The sequence below is a fragment of the Nerophis lumbriciformis genome, linkage group LG23, assembly GCF_033978685.3.
Source record: "Nerophis lumbriciformis linkage group LG23, RoL_Nlum_v2.1, whole genome shotgun sequence".
Lineage (NCBI taxonomy): Eukaryota > Metazoa > Chordata > Actinopteri > Syngnathiformes > Syngnathidae > Nerophis > Nerophis lumbriciformis.
In genome coordinates this window covers 21,484,083-21,505,618 of record NC_084570.2, presented here as the reverse complement: position 1 = coordinate 21,505,618, position 21,536 = coordinate 21,484,083, and the positions used below count along the sequence as shown (strand labels likewise).

Sequence of the window (21,536 nt, the reverse complement as noted above, 5' to 3'; positions counted from 1 at the left end):
TTCTGTCCATAAAAGTTATGAACAGAATCGGTGACAAAGGGCAACGCCTTGACTGCGCCTAGAAATTCTGTCCATAAAAGTTATGAACAGAATCGGTGACAAAGGGCAGCCTTGGCGGAGTCCAACCCTCACTGGAAACGTGTCCGACTTACTGCCGGCAATGCGGACCAAGCTCTGGCACTGAGCATACAGGGAGCGGACTGCCACAATCAGACAGTCCGATACCCCATACTCTCTGAGCACTCCCCACAGGACTTCCCGAGGGACACGGTCGAATGCCTTCTCCAAGTCCACAAAACACATGTAGACTGGTTGGTCAAACTCCCATGCACCCTCAAGGACCCTGCCGAGAGTATAGAGCTGGTCCACAGTTCCACGACCAGGACGAAAACCACACTGTTCCTCCTGAATCCGAGGTTCGACTATCCGGCGTAGCCTCCTCTCCAGTACACCTGAATAGACCTTACTGGGAAGGCTGAGGAGTGTGATCCCACGATAGTTAGAGCACACCCTCCGGTTCCCCTTCTTAAAGAGAGGAACCACCACCCCAGTCTGCCAATCCAGAGGTACCGCCCCCGATGTCCACGCGATGCTGCAGAGTCTTGTCAACCAAGACAGCCCCTCAGCATCCAGAGCCTTAAGGAACTCCGGGCGGATCTCATCTACCCCCGGGGCCTTGCCACCGAGGAGCTTTTTAACTACCTCAGCAACCTCAGCCCCAGAAATAGAAGAGCCCACCACAGACTCCCCAGGCACTGCTTCCTCATAGGAAGACGTGTTGGTGGGATTGAGGAGGTCTTCGAAGTATTCCTTCCACCGATCCACAACATCCGCAGTCGAGGTCAGCAGAACACCATCCTCGCCATACACGGTGTTGATAGTGCACTGCTTCCCCTTCCTGAGGCGGCGGATGGTGGTCCAGAATTGCTTCGAAGCCGTCCGGAAGTCGTTTTCCATGGCTTCCCCGAACTCCTCCCATGTCCGAGTTTTTGCCTCTGCGACCGCTGAAGCCGCACACCGCTTGGCCTGTCGGTACCTGTCCGCTGCCTCGGGAGTCCTATGAGCCAAAAGAACCCGATAGGACTCCTTCTTCAGCTTGACGGCATCCCTCACCGCCGGTGTCCACCAACGGGTCTAGGATTACCGCCACGACAAGCACCAACTACCTTGCGGCCACAGCTCCAATCAGCCGCTTCGACAATAGAGGCGCGGAACATGGTCCATTCGGACTCAATGTCCAGCACCTCCCTCGTGACATGTTCAAAGTTCTTCCGGAGGTGGGAATTGAAACTCTCTCTGACAGGAGACTCTGCCAGACGTTCCCAGCAAACCCTCACAATGCGTTTGGGCCTGCCAGGTCTGTCCAGCATCCTCCCCCACCATCGCAGCCAACTCACCACCAGGTGGTGATCGGTAGAAAGCTCCGCCCCTCTCTTCACCCGAGTGTCCAAAACATGAGGCCGCAAATCCGATGACACAACTACAAAGTCGATCATGGAACTGCGGCTTAGGGTGTCCTGGTGCCAAGTGCACATATGGACACCCTTATGTTTGAACATGGTGTTCGTTATGGACAATCTGTGACGGGCACAAAAGTCCAATAACAAAACACCGCTCGGGTTCAGATCCGGGCAGCCATTCTTACCAATCACGCCTCTCCAGGTTTCACTGTCGTTGCCAACATGAGCATTGAAGTCCCCCAGTAGAACGAGGGAATCACCCGGGGGAGCACTCTCAAGTACTCCCTCGAGTGAATCCAAAAAGGGTGGGTACTCTGAGCTGCGGTTTGGCGCGTAAGCGCAAACCACAGTCAGGACCCGTTCCCCCACCCGAAGGCGGAGGGAAGCTACCCTCTCGTCCACCGGGTTGAACTCCAACGTACAGGCTCTGAGCCGGGGGGGAACAAGAATTGCCACCTCAGCCCGTCGCCTCTCACTGCCGGCAACGCCAGAGTGGAAGAGAGTCCAGCCCCTCTCGAGAGAACTGGTTCCAGAGCCCTTGCTGTGCGTCGAAGTGAGTCCGACTATATCTAGCCGGAACTTCTCCACCTCGCGCACTAGCTCAGGCTCCTTCACCCCCAGCGAGGTGACGTTCCACGTCCCAAGAGCTAGCTTCTGTAGCCGAGGATCGGACCGCCAAGTGCCCTGCCTTCGGCCGCCGCCCAGCTCACATCGCACCCGACCTCTATGACCCCTGCTATGGGTGGTGAGCCCATTGGAGGGGGGACCCACGTTGCCTCTTCGGGCTGTGCCTGGCCGGGCCCCATGGGGACAGGCCCGGCCACCAGGCGCTCGCCATCGTGCCCCACCTCCGGGCCTGGCTCCAGAGGGGGGCCCCGGTGACTCGCGTCCGGGCGAGGGAAATCTGGGTCCTTGTTTTTTATTTTTCATGGAGGTCTTCTTATTAAACATTTTAACACAAAATGAACACAAACACTCTACACTACAGACATGCTAATTTTCCACCTGGGGTCCAATCCAATCCTTATATGATGCGTTCTCCCATTATGTAAAATATATATACAGGTAAAAGCCAGTAAATTAGAATATTTTTAAAAACTTGATTTATTTCAGTAATTCCATTCAAAAGGTGTAACTTGTACATTATATTTATTCATTGCACACAGACTGATGCATTCAAATGTTTATTTCATTTAATTTTGATGATTTGAAGTGGCAACAAATGAAAATCCAAAATTCCGTGTGTCACAAAATTAGAATATTACTTAAGGCTAATACGAAAAAGGGATTTTTAGAAATGTTGGCCAACTGAAAAGTATGAAAATGAAAAATATGAGCATGTACAATACTCAATACTTGGTTGGAGCTCCTTTTGCCTCAATTACTGCGTTAATGCGGCGTGGCATGGAGTCGATGAGTTTCTGGCACTGCTCAGGTGTTATGAGAGCCCAGGTTGCTCTGATAGTGGCCTTCAACTCTTCTGCGTTTTTGGGTCTGGCATTCTGCATCTTCCTTTTCACAATACCCCACAGATTTTCTATGGGGCTAAGGTCAGGGGAGTTGGCGGGCCAATTTAGAACAGAAAAACCATGGTCCGTAAACCAGGCACGGTTAGATTTTGCGTTGTGTGCAGGCGCCAAGTCCTGTTGGAACTTGAAATCTCCATCTCCATAGAGCAGGTCAGCAGCAGGAAGCATGAAGTGCTCTAAAACTTGCTGGTAGACGGCTGCGTTGACCCTGGATCTCAGGAAACAGAGTGGACCGACACCAGCAGATGACATGGCACCCCAAACCATCACTGATGGTGGAAACTTTACACTAGACTTCAGGCAACGTGGATCCTGTGCCTCTCCTGTCTTCCTCCAGACTCTGGGACCTCGATTTCCAAAGGAAATGCAAAATTTGCTTTCGTCAGAAAACATGACTTTGGACCACTCAGCAGCAGTCCAGCTCTTTTTTCCTTAGCCCAGGTGAGACGCTTTGCGCGCTGTTTCTTGGTCAACAGTGGCTTGACACGAGGTATGCGGCAGTTGAAACCCATGTCTTTCAAGCGTCTCTTGGTGGTGGATCTTGAAGCACTGACTCCAGCAGCTGTCCACTCCTTCTGAATCTCCCCCACATTTTTGAATGTTTTTTTTTTCACAATCTTGACCAGGGCGCGGTGATCCCTATCGCTTGTACACTTTTTCTGACCACAGTTTTTCCTTCCCTTTGCCTCTCCATTAATGTGTTTGGACACAGAGCTCTGAGAACAGCCAGCCTCTTCAGCAATAACCTTTTGTGTCTTTCCCTCCTTGTGCAATGTGTCGATGGTTGCCTTTTGGACAGCTGTCAAATCTGAAGTCTTCCCCATGTTTGTGTAGGCTTCAGAACTGGACTGAGAGACCATTTAAAGCCCTTTGCAGGTGTTTTGAGTTAATCAGCTGATTAGTTTGTGGCACCAGGTGTCTTCAAAATTTAACCCTTACACAATATTCTAATTTTGTGACACACGGAATTTTGGATTTTCATTTGTTGCCACTTCAAATCATCAAAATTAAATGAAATAAACATTTGAATGCATCAGTCTGTGTGCAATGAATAAATATAATGTACAAGTTACACCTTTTGAATGCAATTACTGAAATAAATCAAGTTTTTCAAAATATTCTAATTTACTGGCTTTTACCTGTATGTATGTATGCATGCATGCATACATACATACATACATATATACACATACGCATTTATATTCACACAAATGTGTGTATATATATATATATATATACACACACACACACACACACATATATATATATATATATATACACACACATGTATAGACACATCTATATATATGTGTAAATATATATATGTATATTTTTGGGGGTGACGTTTGGACATATCTGCGTAGAAAACAGTCCTAAAAAAACGACACACAACGCCGCACATGAGCTCACCTGCCACCACCTGCTGTTGAAGCGGTTCCTCAGGGGGGCGGGGCTTCAGGATGAACTGGCAGCGCTTGTGCACCTGCAGCTGTTCCGCCAGTATCGCCCTCTCTCGGTCTTCGGGCGAGATGGCGCTCTGTGACGACGCTTGTCGGGCGTGACTCATGTGGATGCTGAAGGGGAACTCGTGACCTGGTGCACAAGGAGGAAAGGGGAACATCATCGCATTGCAGAAGAGCACCTGGATAAATGGTGTACTTCTGGCAATGCTGACTTAGAGATTTCAACAAAAAATACACCCAACAACAGCACTGTCACACATTAAATAATTATCGCTTTTGTACAATAATAACAACAATCAAAAAATGTCATAATGTATGAAAATCTGAGTCATACAATACATCATGGATAATAAAAAGACAATCACGTACTGATGTGTGATAATCCTCTCCAACACAGGTGAGGGCGCTGTTCTGACAGTGTCAACACTGCTGTTAGATTATTCAAGGTCAATAGAAGTGCACTATGATTCGATTATTTACTATACACGCTCTGTATTAATGTTTTAGTGTAGCAGATGGTCCGAGGTATCGTCAAAAGCTATCGTACAATAGTTTTCGTCAAAATACCCATCTGGCAACCCAGTCGGAAATGACATGAAATAAACAGGTTGGAAACACGTAATTAATATTTGTGTGTCGATTAAGAATGCTACAAAGCATTAGATTGAGTCTTTTATTATTTGTCTTTTTGACCCTATACATTGCTTAGCTTATTCTTACACTTGTAAGACTGGTTTCCTTACATCCGGGATGTCCAATGTGTGGCCCACAGCAAATATTTTAATGGCCTGCTGCACATTTTAAAAATTCTGTTACGAAAAAAAACAGGAAAAGCAGAGTAAAAGAGCAAACAGGTGTAAAGCGGGGGTGTCAAACTGCGGCCCGCCAGCTTCTTCAATTTGGCCGGCATGACGTCATGAGTTCAACAAAGCATCAAATTGCTTTCAAATTAATCCCAAATCTCTGAATGCTACATATTTGCTGCCATCTTGCGGATAATGTGAGCAATTCAGATCAATGGCCCTTAAAAGTACTTTGAAATAATAGCACAGCATATTACTCATATGACACAATCCAAACAACCTTCCCGAGTCATGGTGAAAAAAATAATGAAGAAAAAAACTAACATAAAAGTCAACACACATGGTCACACATAACACAACCTGCTCACTGTACATTGTGGATATTATGAAAAACGTCCAAACACTATAAAAAAATAAAATAATAATTACACCCATTTAAATCCATTAGAGTGCATGATGGGAAAATTGTAAAACACTCTCTCCACACTTATCCATGTTTGGCACATTTTAGCTGCTTGATATTTCTGATGGATTACAAAACTTTAGGAAAGTCGTCACAGAAGTAAACAAGGTAGGAGTCAAACTTTCACATACTCTTAATATCCAATTATATTAATTATATATCCATTATACGCACGCACGCACGCACGCACACACACGCACACACACACATGTATATATATATATATATATATATATATATATATATATATATATATATATACATACAGGTAAAAGCCAGTAAATTAGAATATTTTGAAAAACTTGATTTATTTCAGTAATTGCATTCAAAAGGTGTAACTTGTACATTATATTTATTCATTGCACACAGACTGATGCATTCAAATGTTTATTTCATTTAATTTTGATGATTTGAAGTGGCAACAAATGAAAATCCAAAATTCCGTGTGTCACAAAATTTGAATATTACTTAAGGCTAATACAAAAAAGGGATTTTTAGAAATGTTGGCCAACTGAAAAGTATGAAAATGAAAAATATGAGCATGTACAATACTCAATACTTGGTTGGAGCTCCTTTTTCCTCAATTACTGCGTTAATGCGGCGTGGCATGGAGTCGATGAGTTTCTGGCACTGCTCAGGTGTTATGAGAGCCCAGGTTGCTCTGATAGTGGCCTTCAACTCTTCTGCGTTTTTGGGTCTGGCATTCTGCATCTTCCTTTTCACAATACCCCACAGATTTTCTATGGGGCTAAGGTCAGGGGAGTTGGCGGGCCAATTTAGAAAATAAATACCATGGTCCGTAAACCAGGCACGGGTAGATTTTGCGCTGTGTGCAGGCGCCAAGTCCTGTTGGAACTTGAAATCTCCATCTCCATAGAGCAGGTCAGCAGCAGGAAGCATGAAGTGCTCTAAAACTTGCTGGTAGACAGCTGCGTTGACCCTGGATCTCAGGAAACAGAGTGGACCGACACCAGCAGATGACATGGCACCCCAAACCATCACTGATGGTGGAAACTTTACACTAGACTTCAGGCAACGTGGATCCTGTGCCTCTCCTGTCTTCCTCCAGACTCTGGGACCTCGATTTCCAAAGGAAATGCAAAATTTGCATGGTTGGGTGATGGTTTGGGGTGCCATGTCATCTGCTGGTGTCGGTCCACTCTGTTTCCTGAGATCCAGGGTCAACGCAGCCGTCTACCAGCAAGTTTTAGAGCACTTCATGCTTCCTGCTGCTGACCTGCTCTATGGAGATGGAGATTTCAAGTTCCAACAGGACTTTGCGCCTGCACACAGCGCAAAATCTACCCGTGCCTGGTTTACAGACCATGGGATTTCTGTTCTAAATTGGCCCGCCAACTCCCCTGACCTTAGCCCCATAGAAAATCTGTGGGGTATTGTGAAAAGGAAGATGCAGAATGCCAGACCCAAAAACGCAGAAGAGTTGAAGGCCACTATCAGAGCAACCTGGGCTCTCATAACACCTGAGCAGTGCCAGAAACTCATCGACTCCATGCCACGCCGCATTAACGCAGTAATTGAGGCAAAAGGAGCTCCAACCAAGTATTGAGTATTGTACATGCTCATATTTTTCATTTTCATACTTTTCAGTTGGCCAACATTTCTAAAAATCCCTTTTTTGTATTAGCCTTAAGTAATATTCTAATTTTGTGACACACGGAATTTTGGATTTTCATTTGTTGCCACTTCAAATCATCAAAATTAAATGAAATAAACATTTGAATGCATCAGTCTGTGTGCAATGAATAAATATAATGTACAAGTTACACCTTTTGAATGCAATTACTGAAATAAATCAAGTTTTTCAAAATATTCTAATTTACTGGGTTTTACCGGTATATATACATATATATATATATATATATTTATTTATTTTTAAAATTTTTATTGATAAGACATTAATATATATATATATACATATATATATATATATAATTACTTTACATGCAGTCGTCTTTCGGCCCCCGGCCAAATTCTTTTAGACAATGTGGCCCCCAAGTCAAAAAGTTTGGACATCCCTGGTGTCAAGTAACAGGCAAAAGTTGAAATGCTGATACTAAAAATTAGGAATTAACAATAAAATAAATTTAAGCCGACAGCGATAACTTCCTGCTTCTCAGGAACGATACTGACAACCGATTAGTTTTAACTGTAGTTTGTGCACACCTTCCTTTGCGGCTGGCTTTGGGGCGCCTTCATCTGGCTTTCACAACACCTTTGTAGCGATGTTGCTGTTTCAGGTGACTGATAAGGTTCGATGTGTTGAAGTGTGACCAGTTGTTTTTTTTGCGGAACGTTTGTTGCAAAGAGCAAGCAATATGCCTTCCTCTGAAAAAGACAATAAAGTCCAAAACGATAGACCCCATGTTCGTTTGCGATGCGGTGCAGGGAAGTTCACTGCGCGAGTAGGAGAAAAGGAGAGCTTGATTTGGTCACCTTGGCCCACCAACAACACAGTACGGGTTGGAGCTTTTTTCTTCTTTGGTTAACAGGCTTTATTTTTAATGATAGTGAATTTATCAGTGTGACGTCATAATTATCAGTTCGTTATTTATCATGCACCCTGGCACACCTGCCTTACCTGTTCTTTACTTCAAATGTACAGTATATATTTAACATTAAAACACATGAGGTGAACAAACAACCTGGAAGATTAAATACTGTACATTTTGTTTCTTCCTACTCCGTTTCGAACATGATGAATGGTTCAAGGGTGATGTGCATTAAAGTAAATGAAGCGTTGCAGAAGAACATAGAGAGGAAAGGATAAGGTGTGTTGTCTGACTGACCAATGAGAGGATAAGGTGTGTTGTCCCTCTTGGAGAGGATCCACAGCTGGTAGTCCTTCACGTTGCCCTGAACACAACACCAAGTCAGCCATTTCTTTCCACATCAATGACAAAAATTTGTCAGGGATAAATTCATTTGTCGATAATCGAGGATCTTTTTTTCCCATGGCAGTACGTTTGGGTTGAGAGAGCATTTAAAGCGGGAGAATGTCGGATGTCTGGAGGACAAAGTCTACGACGCTCCTTGGTAAATAGTAAGCTTGTTAGCTCGCTAGCTTAAGACAGAGAGACTGAATGGTGCGAAAATTTATTTAAGACAATTTGAAGCATTATAAAACACAAGGAGTGATTTTGTGTCTCTTGACACCTCGATGTGTGTGTCACTTTAAGAGAAAACATGTGACTGATACAGCTGCTGTGTTGTTTGACTGCCAAGTGCCAAAGTGTTTGACTGCCAAGTGCAAAACAGGACATACTAAATAAAGTCAGGAAGGAGAGCCTGCCATGTTTGAAATGGTTTTTCGTCTCCATCACTCCAACATCGACTTAAATTGAACTAAGAAAAATAATATTTTGATATTATACCAACAAATAGCAATAAATAAAGTACATTTTCTTCTTTTCCCGTTTACTGTTTGGCTCATTGACAAGAAAAATGAAAAACTAAAAATTATATCTATTTATTGTATTTTTCAGGACAAGTTTAGTGACTTTTTTATACCAGCAGATGGAGGATGACCATTATGAAACACCAAACACAGTGCATTGTCGATACAGCTAGTGAGTGTGCCACACACTCACCGAGGCGTCATTTACCCATCACTAATATTTTAGTCAAAGTCTGCCAGCTAAACGTTATATCAATACCAGTGGTTCTCAAACTGTGGTAGTGGTACGCCAAATAATCACTTAATCAAATATCGTAATGTAATGTAATTCATTTTTTAAGTACAGTATTTCATTTTCCAATATACAAACACAGTGTTACTGATCAAACTGTGAGTAATGTTAGTGGCCAAAAACATTAAATACTCTTGTTAAATAAAACCTCTGCCTTGTTTTTAATGAATACTTGAGCCTACTACACTATTGTATTTTAATGTTGGTCATTATGGTGGTATTGGGAGAGGCAAGTTTTTCTGAAGTTGTACTGGGTGAAGAAAGTTTGATTTACACTGTACCTGTGTGCATCTTTCTAAACACTTCATCATCACCACAAAGTGCTCTTTTGTTTTCACTGCTGCTATTTTGACAAAAGTTAATTCTTTGTTTTTACTGGCTCTTTGTCTGCCCTGCTTTAAAATGGACGAACTTTTAATACAGTAAACCTCCATTTACGAACTTAACTGCTTCTTGGTCAGGTTTCGTAAATCAAAAAAGTTTGTATAATGAAGCACATTTCTCCATAAGAAACCATGTAAATATGAATAATGGGTTACAGCCTTGACAAAAGTCCATATTTTAGTGAAGGATTGTACACTTTGAACACAATGCAAAGTACTTTTTATCAAACAAACATAACAAGTAGGTGATCTCTTTATTAACAACTAAAACAACAACAACAGGCTGTGTGCTCTGCTTTGCCAATATGCAGAGGTGGGACCAAGTCATTGTATTGCAAGTCACAAGTAAGTCTCAAGTCTTTGCCCTCAAGTCCGAGTCAAGTCCCGAGTCAAGACAGGCAAGCCCCGAGTCAAGTCCAAAGTCAAGACTGGAAAGTCTCAAGTCAAGTCCTAAGTCCTGCATTTTGAGTTTCGAGTCCTTTCAAGTCCTTTTAACCACAGACTAATATATTAACACAGATTGTGTATGCTTTTCAAACGCTGTATTTATTTATTAAAACAAGGCATTTTAAATTGCAGGAAAGAAAATTGTGCTGACATTGCACTTTATAATAGCACTATTAACCAGTCATTTTAAACATTAACTCATTCCTTTACAGAACAAACACATTGAAAAATAAAGTGCAAATGTACTTATTTGTACAAAAGTGTTAACATTGAAAAAACATGACATATACGTGAACATAACAAAAAAGTTGTACTTTTTATATGTCAGGGCCCTATGCTGCATTGCATTTGCAAAAGACCAAATTAGCCAAGAGTCTGTCAGTCATTTGTGCACGATGGGGGCGTAGTATGATGCCACCATGGCTGAAAACTCGCTCCACTGGAGCACTGGAGGCAGGCACTGCCAAGACTCTCATGGCCACTCGGAACAGTGAAGGAAGAGTCTTCATGTTCAATGCCCAGAACAAAAGGGGGGAGAGAGTTGTTTTGGGTTGGTGCACTACTTGTAAGTGTATCTTGTGTTTTTTATGTTGATTTAATTAAAAAAAGAAAAAGAAAAAATATATATTTCTTGTGCGGCCCGATACCAATCGATCCACGGACCAGTACCGGGCCTCGGCCCGGTGGTTGGGGACCACTGAGGTAAACAACCAACAGTATGTCAGAAAGCTAGCTAAAACGGTACACATATTCATAATATAGTATACATTTTAACTGACCTTTATTTTACTATTTTTGTCTTTTTTTAGGTGGCTAAAATACGCTGTGCTGCTGACCGCCGTCTAACGTTACGTGTGATATATTGACTAACGTAACCCTGCTTAAAAAAAATCACTGAACAAAAAGTATGAATAAGGTAGTGAACTGCAACAGATTCCCGTGTTTGCAATAACGTTATAACGTTAGCAGTGAGTTTACAGCCTCACTGATTTAACTACACAGCAAATAAAAGTCACGTTACTTAGCCAATAAACGTTATCTTACATTCAAAACTTACCGTTCTTTGTGCAACTTCAAATGCCGGACGAAGTTGGAAGTTGTTGCCTCTCCATCAGTAATTTTCGAACCGCATGTGTTGCATACTGCAAACCGTTTTGTGTTGACCACCTCGTAATTTTTATACCCAAACAAAATTATTTTAGGTATCATTTTTTGTTCACTGGCGTGTGGTTTGGACATGTCTTCTTCGTTGGTTGTCCTGCAATTTGATTGGATGAATGCTGTGTGATGAAAACAAAGTAGATCTAATTTGATTGGCTGTTGTACTGAGACCACACCAGCTGACACACGCAACGCTGATAGACAAGTACACAATGGAAAATACAGAGCGCTCCCGAATAACTTTTTCATCTTTGGGTTTTGGGGAAAGTAGCAAGTCATGTCAAGTCATGTCAATTCAAAAGGCTCAAGTCCAAGTGAAGTCACAAGTCATTGATGTTAAAGTTTAAGTCGAGTTGCAAGTCTTTTTACATTTTGTCAAGTCGAGTCTAAAGTCATCAAATTCATGACTCGAGTCTGACTCGAGTTCAAGTCATGTGACTCGAGTCCACACCTCTGCCAATATGCGCACAGCACACATACAAGTACCTTTGGTGCCCTCACAAACACTCAGAAATCCCAAAAATTCCTAACTTTAATAACCATATTGTGACAAAAATAAACATTTAAAACAAAGTCCACTGACATTACATTAACTTCGGCAGAGGAACGGCTCACGAGAGGAGAGAAAGTAGCAGACAGGGGGAGAAGGGATGGGGACGGGTGCATGTGTGTGTGCTCTTGGAAGAGACACCACTGAACGGGAGGTCGTATTCATTTTTGGCGATTCAACCCCCAATTCCAACCCTTGATGCTGAGTGCCAAGCAGGGAGGTAATGGGTCCCATTGTTATAGTCTTTGGTATGACTCGGCCGGGGTTTGAACTCACAACCTACCGATCTCAGGGCGGCCACTGTAACCACTAGGCCACTGAGTAATTAAAAACTTGCTGTGGTCCGAAGTCGGCTTTCTCAATCCCTTTAAAACGAGCAAGCACAAAATGAATGAATTAAGCGTTCGTGGTTCGCATTTGGTGCGATCTAAAAGTTTGTAAACCAAAAACTTTGTAAATGGAGGGGTTTATTTTTGTAGCAGCCTAATGAGAATCAGTTCATCTATAAATATTTCTGAATGAACTCGTCATCTTTATTGTTACTTTACACATGGCTATAAATATCTCAATCTGTATTTGAATGTTGATGGTTGAGTCAGAGCCGCTGAAGAGATGTACGATTAGTTGCACCGCTACTCACAATGATGCTAAACTGCTGCAGGGCCAGTCGGATCACTTCAGTGGTGGAATCCGAGTTGCTGACGGGCAAAGTCTTGGTCTGATCGGGGGAGGAAGAAGGCGCACAATGTTACACACAAACACAGGTGTTACCACACGCTTGTACACTGCAAAGTATCTGCCACTAGCTAAGATTTAAACTTTTATTTCTAGAAATGTCCCTATTTTTAAGAGCAATTTACTTATTTGTAGGCATTGACTAATTTTAATTTTAGCATGAATAATTATATTTTTTCTAGTGTCGTTTAAATAAATAAATACAATAATTATTCCAGTAAGATATTTTTTCCCCCAATAGAAAATAGTGTTTAAAGATCCAGCAACATCTCCAAGATGCTTGATTTAAGAATTGCAAGATGAATAAAGCTTATTTTCAGAAAAAAATACCGTAAATTCTGGACTATAAGCCGCTACATTTTCCTCACGCTTTTCCTTCTGGCTTATTAAACGGTGCGGCTAATTGATGGATTTTCATCGCTGACGGCCACAGTGCAAATAGTTTAAAAAAAACAAACAAAGCAAAGACACTGAAAAGGTGTGTCATTGTTTGTGCTATGGTGCCATCTTTTGGACGAGTTTGCTCACTGCAGGTGCTGCAGTACCCTTCTTTTTGAGCTTTCAACCGGAAGTAGAAGTTCCGTTCCATCTTCTCCATCTCATCCATAGAGTAGAAACGCTATGGACGACTGTCCATAGCGTTTCTACTCTATGAATTCTTCTTCATCACTCCAAGCAATGTTTGTAAGTTTTACAATAAAACTAAAACAATTCATACTTACTAAGATGCACCATGTGTAATGTCTGTAGGAGTGTTTTCATGCATATTTGTACGTGTTATCGTAATGTGATCAAGCTAGCGAAGTTAGCATGAGCTAATATGCTAACACGTTTACAAGTGTCTGTGTTAGTATTAATAACTTACAATGGCATTATTTTTGTATTGTTTCAGTTTCACAAATTTCTCAGTAAATTCACCTAAACGCCATTGTGGAGTTATTGAGTCTGTTTAACTGATTGGAGAGCTAGCTATCGCAGCTAGTGGGTCCATGACGACGACATCTATTTTGTTTGATCAGCCATTTTACTGCCGTGTTACAGACACCGTTTAGGAAACAATTAAGGTATGTAAATAACTCATTTTACAACATATATATCTGGGGCTTATAGTCTGGTGCAGCTAATATACTAATATATGGAAAAAAAAATTTCTTCTAAAATTTGGTGGGTGCGGAAAATACGGTACATATTTCTAGCTTAAAAGTCCTGCTAATTTCTAGATATACAAATCTTAATTCAGGATGCCTTATCAATTAAAAGATATGTCCGTGCAGCTAGTTGATTTCACTAGTTTTTTAGTATTTTTTTCCTCAAATCTACACTTTTTATCTTTTTTTCTTCTAAAATTTAGTGGGTGCGGGAAATACGGCACATATTTCTATCTTAAAAGTTCTGCTAATTTCTAGATATACAAATCTTAATTCAGGATGCCTTATCAATTAAAAGATCTGTCCGTGCAGCTAGTTGATTTCACTAGTTTTTTAGTATTTTTTTTCCCTCAAATCTAGACTTTTTATCTTATTTTTTGCAGTGGACTCACCACAGCGTAAGTGTTGAGTCCCTTCCCATACACCCTGAGAGGGATGGTTTTAGGTTCTTCCTTCTCTTTTTCCTCTTTAATGCGTCTGCAGAGAAAAGACAATTAGTCGTGTAAACGTTGGACACGCCAAAACTCTATAATGTTGATAAAAGAAGCGCACCTTTTGAGGAGAGCCAGCCAGTGGTCTTTCTGTTCCGCCGAGCTGCGTGAAGACGGTAAAGACACAACTGACATGAAGGATGTTTGTTTTGGTTAGCAGTTAGCATGACTCGTTGTACACAAAGAGTGTTTTCACCTGAACGTGGCAACAGAGTTGCAGGTGGGCCAGCCCAAGACGAAGCTCCTGTCTGGGCAGGTGCTTCCCTCACACACCTCCTCCATGCAACTCGCTGTCCACATCTCGCTCACACACACCTGCGCCTTCTGTTTGAACTGGTTGGCTGACCTGGCGATGCAAATAAAATCCTATTGTTTCCCTGTCACACCAATGCATGCTGTTTTTAACCACGCTTGTGCTCACTTGGCTTTGGCGATCACCAGGATGTCTGTGAAGAGGAAGAGGTGTCTGTCCTGAGTCTGCATGCCGGTCTTCAGCTGAGTGTGCCCGTGCAGGAGAAACGACCTGTTGGGCACTTTCAGGAAGGACTGGACCAAAGAGCATGTTTCTTTGAACACGGGAACTGAGAGACTCTCTCTGGTAAAAAACAACACATAGATTTCAACACCTCCAAATTTGGTAATGATAACTAAAACTAAAATGCACGCTACAATCAAACACCTGGTGTGTAGTAAGCACAATACTTGCAGTATAAACACATTGTAGGACAAGACTGGCACATTCAACTTTAATGGCAAAGACTCCTTCCTGACTATGGCAACTAGTGGTGCTAAAAAAATATATACATATATATAATATATACACACACATACACACAGTACAAACCCCGTTCCCATATGAGTTGGGAAATTGTGTTAGATGTAAATATAAACGGAATACAATGATTTGCAAACTCTTTTCACCCCATATTAAATTGAATGCACTACAAAGACAAGATATTTGATGTTCAAACTCATAAACTTTATTTATTTTTTGCAAATAATAATTAACTTAGAATTTCATGGCTGCAACACGTGCCAAAGTAGTTGGGAAAGGGCATGTTCACCACTGTGTTACATCACCTTTTCTTTTAACAACACTCAATAAACGATTGGGAACTGAGGAAACTAATTGTTGAAGCTTTGAAAGTGTAATTCTTTCCCATTCTTGTTTTATGTAGAGCTTCAGTCGTTCAACAGTCCGGGGTCTCCGCTGTTGTATTTTATGCTTCATAATGGGCCACACATTTTCGATGGGAGACAGGTCTGGACTGCAGGCGGGCCAGGAAAGTACCCGCACTCTTTTTTTACTAAGCCACGCTGTTGTAACACATGCTGAATGTGGCTTGGCATTGTCTTGCTGAAATAAGCAGGGGCGTCCATGAAAAAGACGGCGCTTAGATGGCAGCATATGTTGTTCCAAAACCTGTATGTACCTTTCAGCATTAATTGTGCCTTCACAGATGTGTAAGTTACCCATGTCTTGGGCACTAATGCACCCCCAGATGCTGGCTTTTGAACTTTGCGTCGATAACAGTCTGGATGGTTCGCTTCCCCTTTGGTCCGGATGACACGATGCCGAATATTTCCAAAAACAATTTGAAATGTGGACTCGTCAGACCACAGAACACTTTTCCACTTTGCATGAGTCTATCTTAGATGATCTCGGGCCCAGAGAAGCCGGCGGCGTTTCTGGATGTTGTTGATAAATGGCTTTCGCTTTGCATAGTAGAGCTTTAACTTGCACTTACAGATGTAGCAACAAACTGTATTTAGTGACAGTGATTTTCTGAAGTGTTCCTGAGCCCATGTGGTGATATCCTTTAGAGATTGATGTCGGTTTTTGATACAGTGCCATCTGAGGGATCGAAGGTCACGGTCATTCAATGTTGGTTTCCGGCCATGCCGCTTACGTGGAGTGATTTCTCCAGATTCTCTGAACCTTTTGATGATATTATGGACCGTAGATGTTGAAATCCCTAAATTTCTTGCAATTGCACTTTGAGAAACGTTGTTCTTAAACTGTTTGACTATTTGCTCACGCAGTTGTGGACAAAGGGGTGTACCTCGCCCCATCCTTTCTTGTGAAAGCTGGGAAGCTGTTTTTATACCCAATCATGGCACCCACCTGTTCCCAATTACCCTGCACACCTGTGGGATGTTCCAAATAAGTGTTTGATGGGCATTCCTCAACTTTATCAGTATTTATTGCCACCTTTCCCAACTTCTTTGTCATGTGTTGCTGGCATCAAATTCTAAAGTTAATGATTATTTGCAAAAAAAAAAAAGGTTTATCAGTTTGGACATCAAATATGTTGTCTTTGTAGCATATTCAACTGAATATGGGTTGAAAATGATTTGCAAATCATTGTATTCTGTTTATATTTACATCTAACACAACTTCCCAAATCATATGGAAACGGGGTTTGTATATACAGTACAGGTCAAAGGTTTGGACACACCTTCTCCTCATTCAGTTTTCTTTATTTTCATGACTATTTACATTGTAGATTGTCACTGAAGGCTTCAAAACTATGAATTAACACATGTGGAGTTATGTACTTAACAAAAATAGGTTAAATAACTGAAAACATGTTTTACATTCTAGTTTCTTCAAAATAGCCACCCTTTGCTCTCATTACTTTTTTGCACACTCTTGGCATTCTCTCGATGAGCTTCAAGAGGTAGTCACCTGAAATGGTTTTCATTTCACAGGTGTGCTTGAAGCTCATCATTTTTATTCCAAATAATGCATTGCGAGAGTCGCTTCGAGTCGAGAATGGTGTTGAATCGGGAATCGATTCTGAATCGAATTGTCACCTTAAGAATTGAAATTGGATTGAATCGCGAGGTCCCCAAAGACTCCCACCACTCACGGCAACACACTGAGGACAAACTGAAATAAATGCATACTTGCACATGAGACTCAGAAGTGTGAGAAAAGATATAACAACTGGACAGCACAGTTATTGTTATCAGTTCACTGACTGGGGGCGTGGTTAAGAGGGGAGGAGTATATTTACAGCTAGAATTCACCAAGTCAAGTATTTCATATATATATATGTATATATATATATATATATATATATATATATATATATATATATATATATATATATATATATATATATATATATATATATATACACATATATATATATATATGTGTATATATATATATATATGCATACATATATATATACATATATAAGAAATACTTGACTTTCAGTGAATTCTAGCTATATATATATATATATATTTATTTTATTATATATATATATATATATATATATATATTTTATTATATATATATACACACATATATATATATATATATATATATATGTATATATATATATACACACATATATATATATATATATATTTATTTTATTATATATATATATATATATATATATATATATATATATATATATATACACACATATATATATATATAAATAAAAGAAATACTGGAATTTCAGTGTTCATTCATTTACACATATACACACACATAACACTCATCTACTCATTGTTGAGTTAAGGGTTGAATTGTCCATCCTTGTTCTATTCTCTGTCACTATTTTTCTAACCATGCTGAACACCCTCTCTGATGATGCATTGCTGTGTGGCATGCACAAAAGTGCTTTCATCAAATGCACTAGAGTCTAGAATCTTCCATCTCTCCCTAGCATGGCCCAAAACTGGTCAATCTTTGCTTCCTGAGGAAGATCTTCACTGCCAAGCACTTGGTAGTTCACTACTTCTTCCCGGAGGCTATCCAGGTCCAATCGCAGCTGCGGCTTGGAACTTACAAGCGTATTTTTTCATCTTACTCGTCGTCGGCGTCACCATGGCTGTATCTTCCTCGTTCTTCTGCTTCGTCTCCTTGTTGTGTGCGCAGTTGTGCACTGCACTTTCTAAAAGCCCTAGATGTTATTGTCACATATGCATGTACAGTAGATGGCAGTATTGCCCTGTTTAAAATTGTCACAACATTGCTGTTTACGGCAGACGAACTGCTTTACGGTAGACGAAAACGTGACTGCTGTTGTTGTGCGTTGTTACCGCGCTGGGAGGACGTTAATGAAACTGCCTTACAATAAACCCACATAAGAAACCAAGAACTCGCCCTCGATCATTCTACAGTTATAACGTGATTGGGCAGGCACGCTGTTTATATTGTGGGAAAGCGGACGTGAAAAAAGGCTGTGCTCACTCAGGTCCGCATGGAGCTGGAGGCGGCGTGGCCTCCAGCTCCGCCTGAATTTCGGGAGATTTTCCGGAGAAAATTTGTCCCGGGAGGTTTTCGGGAGAGGCGCTGAATTTCGGGAGTCTCCCGGAAAATCCGGGAGGGTTGGCAAGTATGAGTAAACAAGGCATTAAAATATGTGCCAGTACGGCAGGTCTGTTGTGATCATAAATTTTTGTCCAGAATATTTTCAGGATCTACCAGGGTGGTCCCAAAGGTCGACTGGTCAATTGCGATCGGCAGGTAGCCTGTAGTTGGACTGATTTATTGCAATAAAAATGTTATTTTACTTCTTCTATACTTTCACAAGTCAGGCTAATGGAGGATCAGATGCAGTCCTCAGAACTGGTTTGGCAAATCAAGACCCATATGACAAGCAAAGTTGAGTGTTTGTGAGGACAGTTGGTCACAATCATTTGGCGCCAAGAACAAGGCAGGCGCACGGAAAGTAAAAAAGTGGTTTTCTTTCGCTTTACTGGGACGAATAGGAAGAATAAATAAAGTACTGCTCAGCACTACATGGTCATCTGGTGTGTGTGGGAAGTATTTTACCTGGAAAGCGTCTTGGACCTGGCCAGAGCCTTGCTGATGACCAAAGCGGGGGCGGACTGGCGTCGAACACTTTGGGACTTCATCCGCTAAAAGAGACAGCATGAAGGTTGCTTGAGAACTTGGTTCGGAGACGGGAATGTCGCATGTTCAAGACCCGACAAGCCGTAGTGGTTTTAACAAGTTAAGTCAGAGGTATTCTTCCTGTCAGTCACACCCCAGTGACCTGGACAGATGTGGCCGTGACAGTGACCCGCTGGAAAAGGTTTGTCAAAAGTTAGCAAAAAAAAAAGGAAAGTAGTTATGATGTTATTTTTAAGATAATGGTGATCAATGAAGACAATAAACTGCTGAACTGCGAATACACGTTGAACCCCTTTAATGGCAAACTACCACTTTTTTTCCATCATTTTATCATATAAAATATTTTTTCCAAAAATCCTCCTTGCAAAAGTTGCCTTGTATTTACAATCGTCTTATGTTCAGGTCAATAATAGCATAGTATACAAATGAGTTATGTGTACAGTCGTCCCTTGCCACAACGCACCTCAAATATTGTGGCTTTACTACATGGTTAATTATTTATTTGTGTTTAAAAAGCATATTTTTGGCTTAAATAAAAAAACTATGCTAACAACAACACGGCCGCTAATCTTGGCGCTATCATTACCGCGACAATCAAGTTGTGGCAGAACAAATATTTGATTCACTTCATCTTCAACTCCTGCCTCATCAATAAAACATCTCCACTTTGGTGAGACTTTGACGTGAGCAACAGCGGAAGGTGGCTGGACTCGATGCGCAACTTATTGCTAACAAAACCGCCATCAGCGCTCGTCTGGGCAATGCTAAGTGGAGATGAAGTTTTCAAAGGGACCGTAGTCAGACCAATGTGGTCTGTAAATGATGCAAGGCGCTCGTCCCCACCAAGACCGCTATTACCACACCACCTTAGCCGCGCTCACCCTTTAGAGCACAGCCGTAACTTTCTGGCACTAAACTTAGACAAACTTTATTGATCCACAAGGGATATTGTTCCACACATTAGCTCAGTTTCAAAGGATGGAAAGGGTAAGGATGGAAAGGATAATGCAGGTATTAAGTAGACTAAAAATGTACCATAGTAGCAATATAACATATATGTAATATATACATGTTATATATATACAGTATATAATATATACTGATATATTGTATTATTATTAAATATATGTTTGTATAATATATACAATATATAACAAATACCAATTACCATGTACAATATTACAGTATATGTAACAGCTGCAGCAAAAAAAAAAAAAAAAAAGGCCAGCATAAAATAGAAAGTAGATCCAGCAGAAAATATACATTATAAACAAAGAGAGGTAGCTAACATAGAAGCGGTCAGGTAATAGATATCAGACAGATATCTCTATGTTTACGTTTTCACACCGTACACTATTTTCTTACACTTTATTAAGCATTTCTTACATATTCCTTATTTTTGCACCTTCATTTTAAGATCTTATTGTTAAGTGTTCAATGTGATTTTATAATTGTATTTACAGTGATTGTTTCCATTATGTTGACATTTCCTTTCTGCCTTGATAGCTGAGGGATTATAATCAAAGGAAGTAACATTTTAAATAAAAATGCTTACATTTTATAAATGTTTCTGCTGGTTCTTACTTTTGATAGGTCATGAAAATATCACTAATTATCAATATCGACTGATATAAAACACTTATATTGTTAAACAGTTTTCAGACACACTGTACATCGCCCAGCCCTACCATAAACACACTTCCACGTTACAAAATGAACTAGTAACCCGGTTTTACCTCAGTGCATTGTTCCCAAATCCTGAATAAATAGGCCACCTTGTGCATATTTCCCCACGGGTATCATAAAGTCACATTTTAGAGAATTGCAGTTGGGTTTAAACGTGGCAGGCTTGGCGTCCCATTTTCGCCCCATTTCACCAGTAGGAGTCACCCCAGCTTGACCCTTGGTCCCCGCAACGTCACAAAAGTATTATTTTGGCCAGTTGTCACTCAATAATCACGAGAGCATAAACAGCCTAATTAGAATAAGTCAAACGTGTCGGCAGCCATTCTGATCCGTCTGGACTGATCCCAGTAAGCCGTTTGTCTGGGCTACCTGTGTGTGACTCACGTCCACGCATTTCAAAGACTTTACGCAGCACTCCATGCAAAGTGGCGGATTAGACCCTCTGTCAAGTTGAGTAATTTGTCATTGACTAATATGAAGCATGCAAACACAAACAGCAGTCATGAATGTCGACTATTGGGACAGACGGCAGCATTATTGACATGTCGTTCAGCAAAGAAGTTTGTAACATGAGGATTACACTAAAACAGGGTGTCCAAAGTGCGGCCTAGGGGCCATTTGCGCCCCA

At 41.1% G+C, this 21,536-nt stretch overlaps 1 protein-coding gene across 5 annotated transcripts in view; it reads right to left on the bottom strand.

Annotated features, from left to right (window-relative positions):
• Nucleotides 1-21,536, bottom strand: part of LOC133622329 (rho GTPase-activating protein 20-like) — a 37,975-nt gene that overhangs the window by 12,165 nt on the left and 4,274 nt on the right. For all 5 annotated transcript variants that reach the window (XM_061984944.1, XM_061984945.1, XM_061984946.1 and 2 more), the window contains exons 2-9: nucleotides 19,142-19,227; nucleotides 14,762-14,935; nucleotides 14,537-14,686; nucleotides 14,402-14,443; nucleotides 14,242-14,326; nucleotides 12,607-12,684; nucleotides 8,526-8,592; nucleotides 4,400-4,582 (exon numbers count right to left, since the gene is read on the bottom strand). In XM_061984944.1, the coding sequence (XP_061840928.1) occupies nucleotides 4,400-4,582; nucleotides 8,526-8,592; nucleotides 12,607-12,684; nucleotides 14,242-14,326; nucleotides 14,402-14,443; nucleotides 14,537-14,686; nucleotides 14,762-14,935; nucleotides 19,142-19,224 (862 nt within the window). In that variant the 5' untranslated portion in view covers nucleotides 19,225-19,227. The remainder of the gene's footprint in view (nucleotides 1-4,399; nucleotides 4,583-8,525; nucleotides 8,593-12,606; nucleotides 12,685-14,241; nucleotides 14,327-14,401; nucleotides 14,444-14,536; nucleotides 14,687-14,761; nucleotides 14,936-19,141; nucleotides 19,228-21,536) is intronic.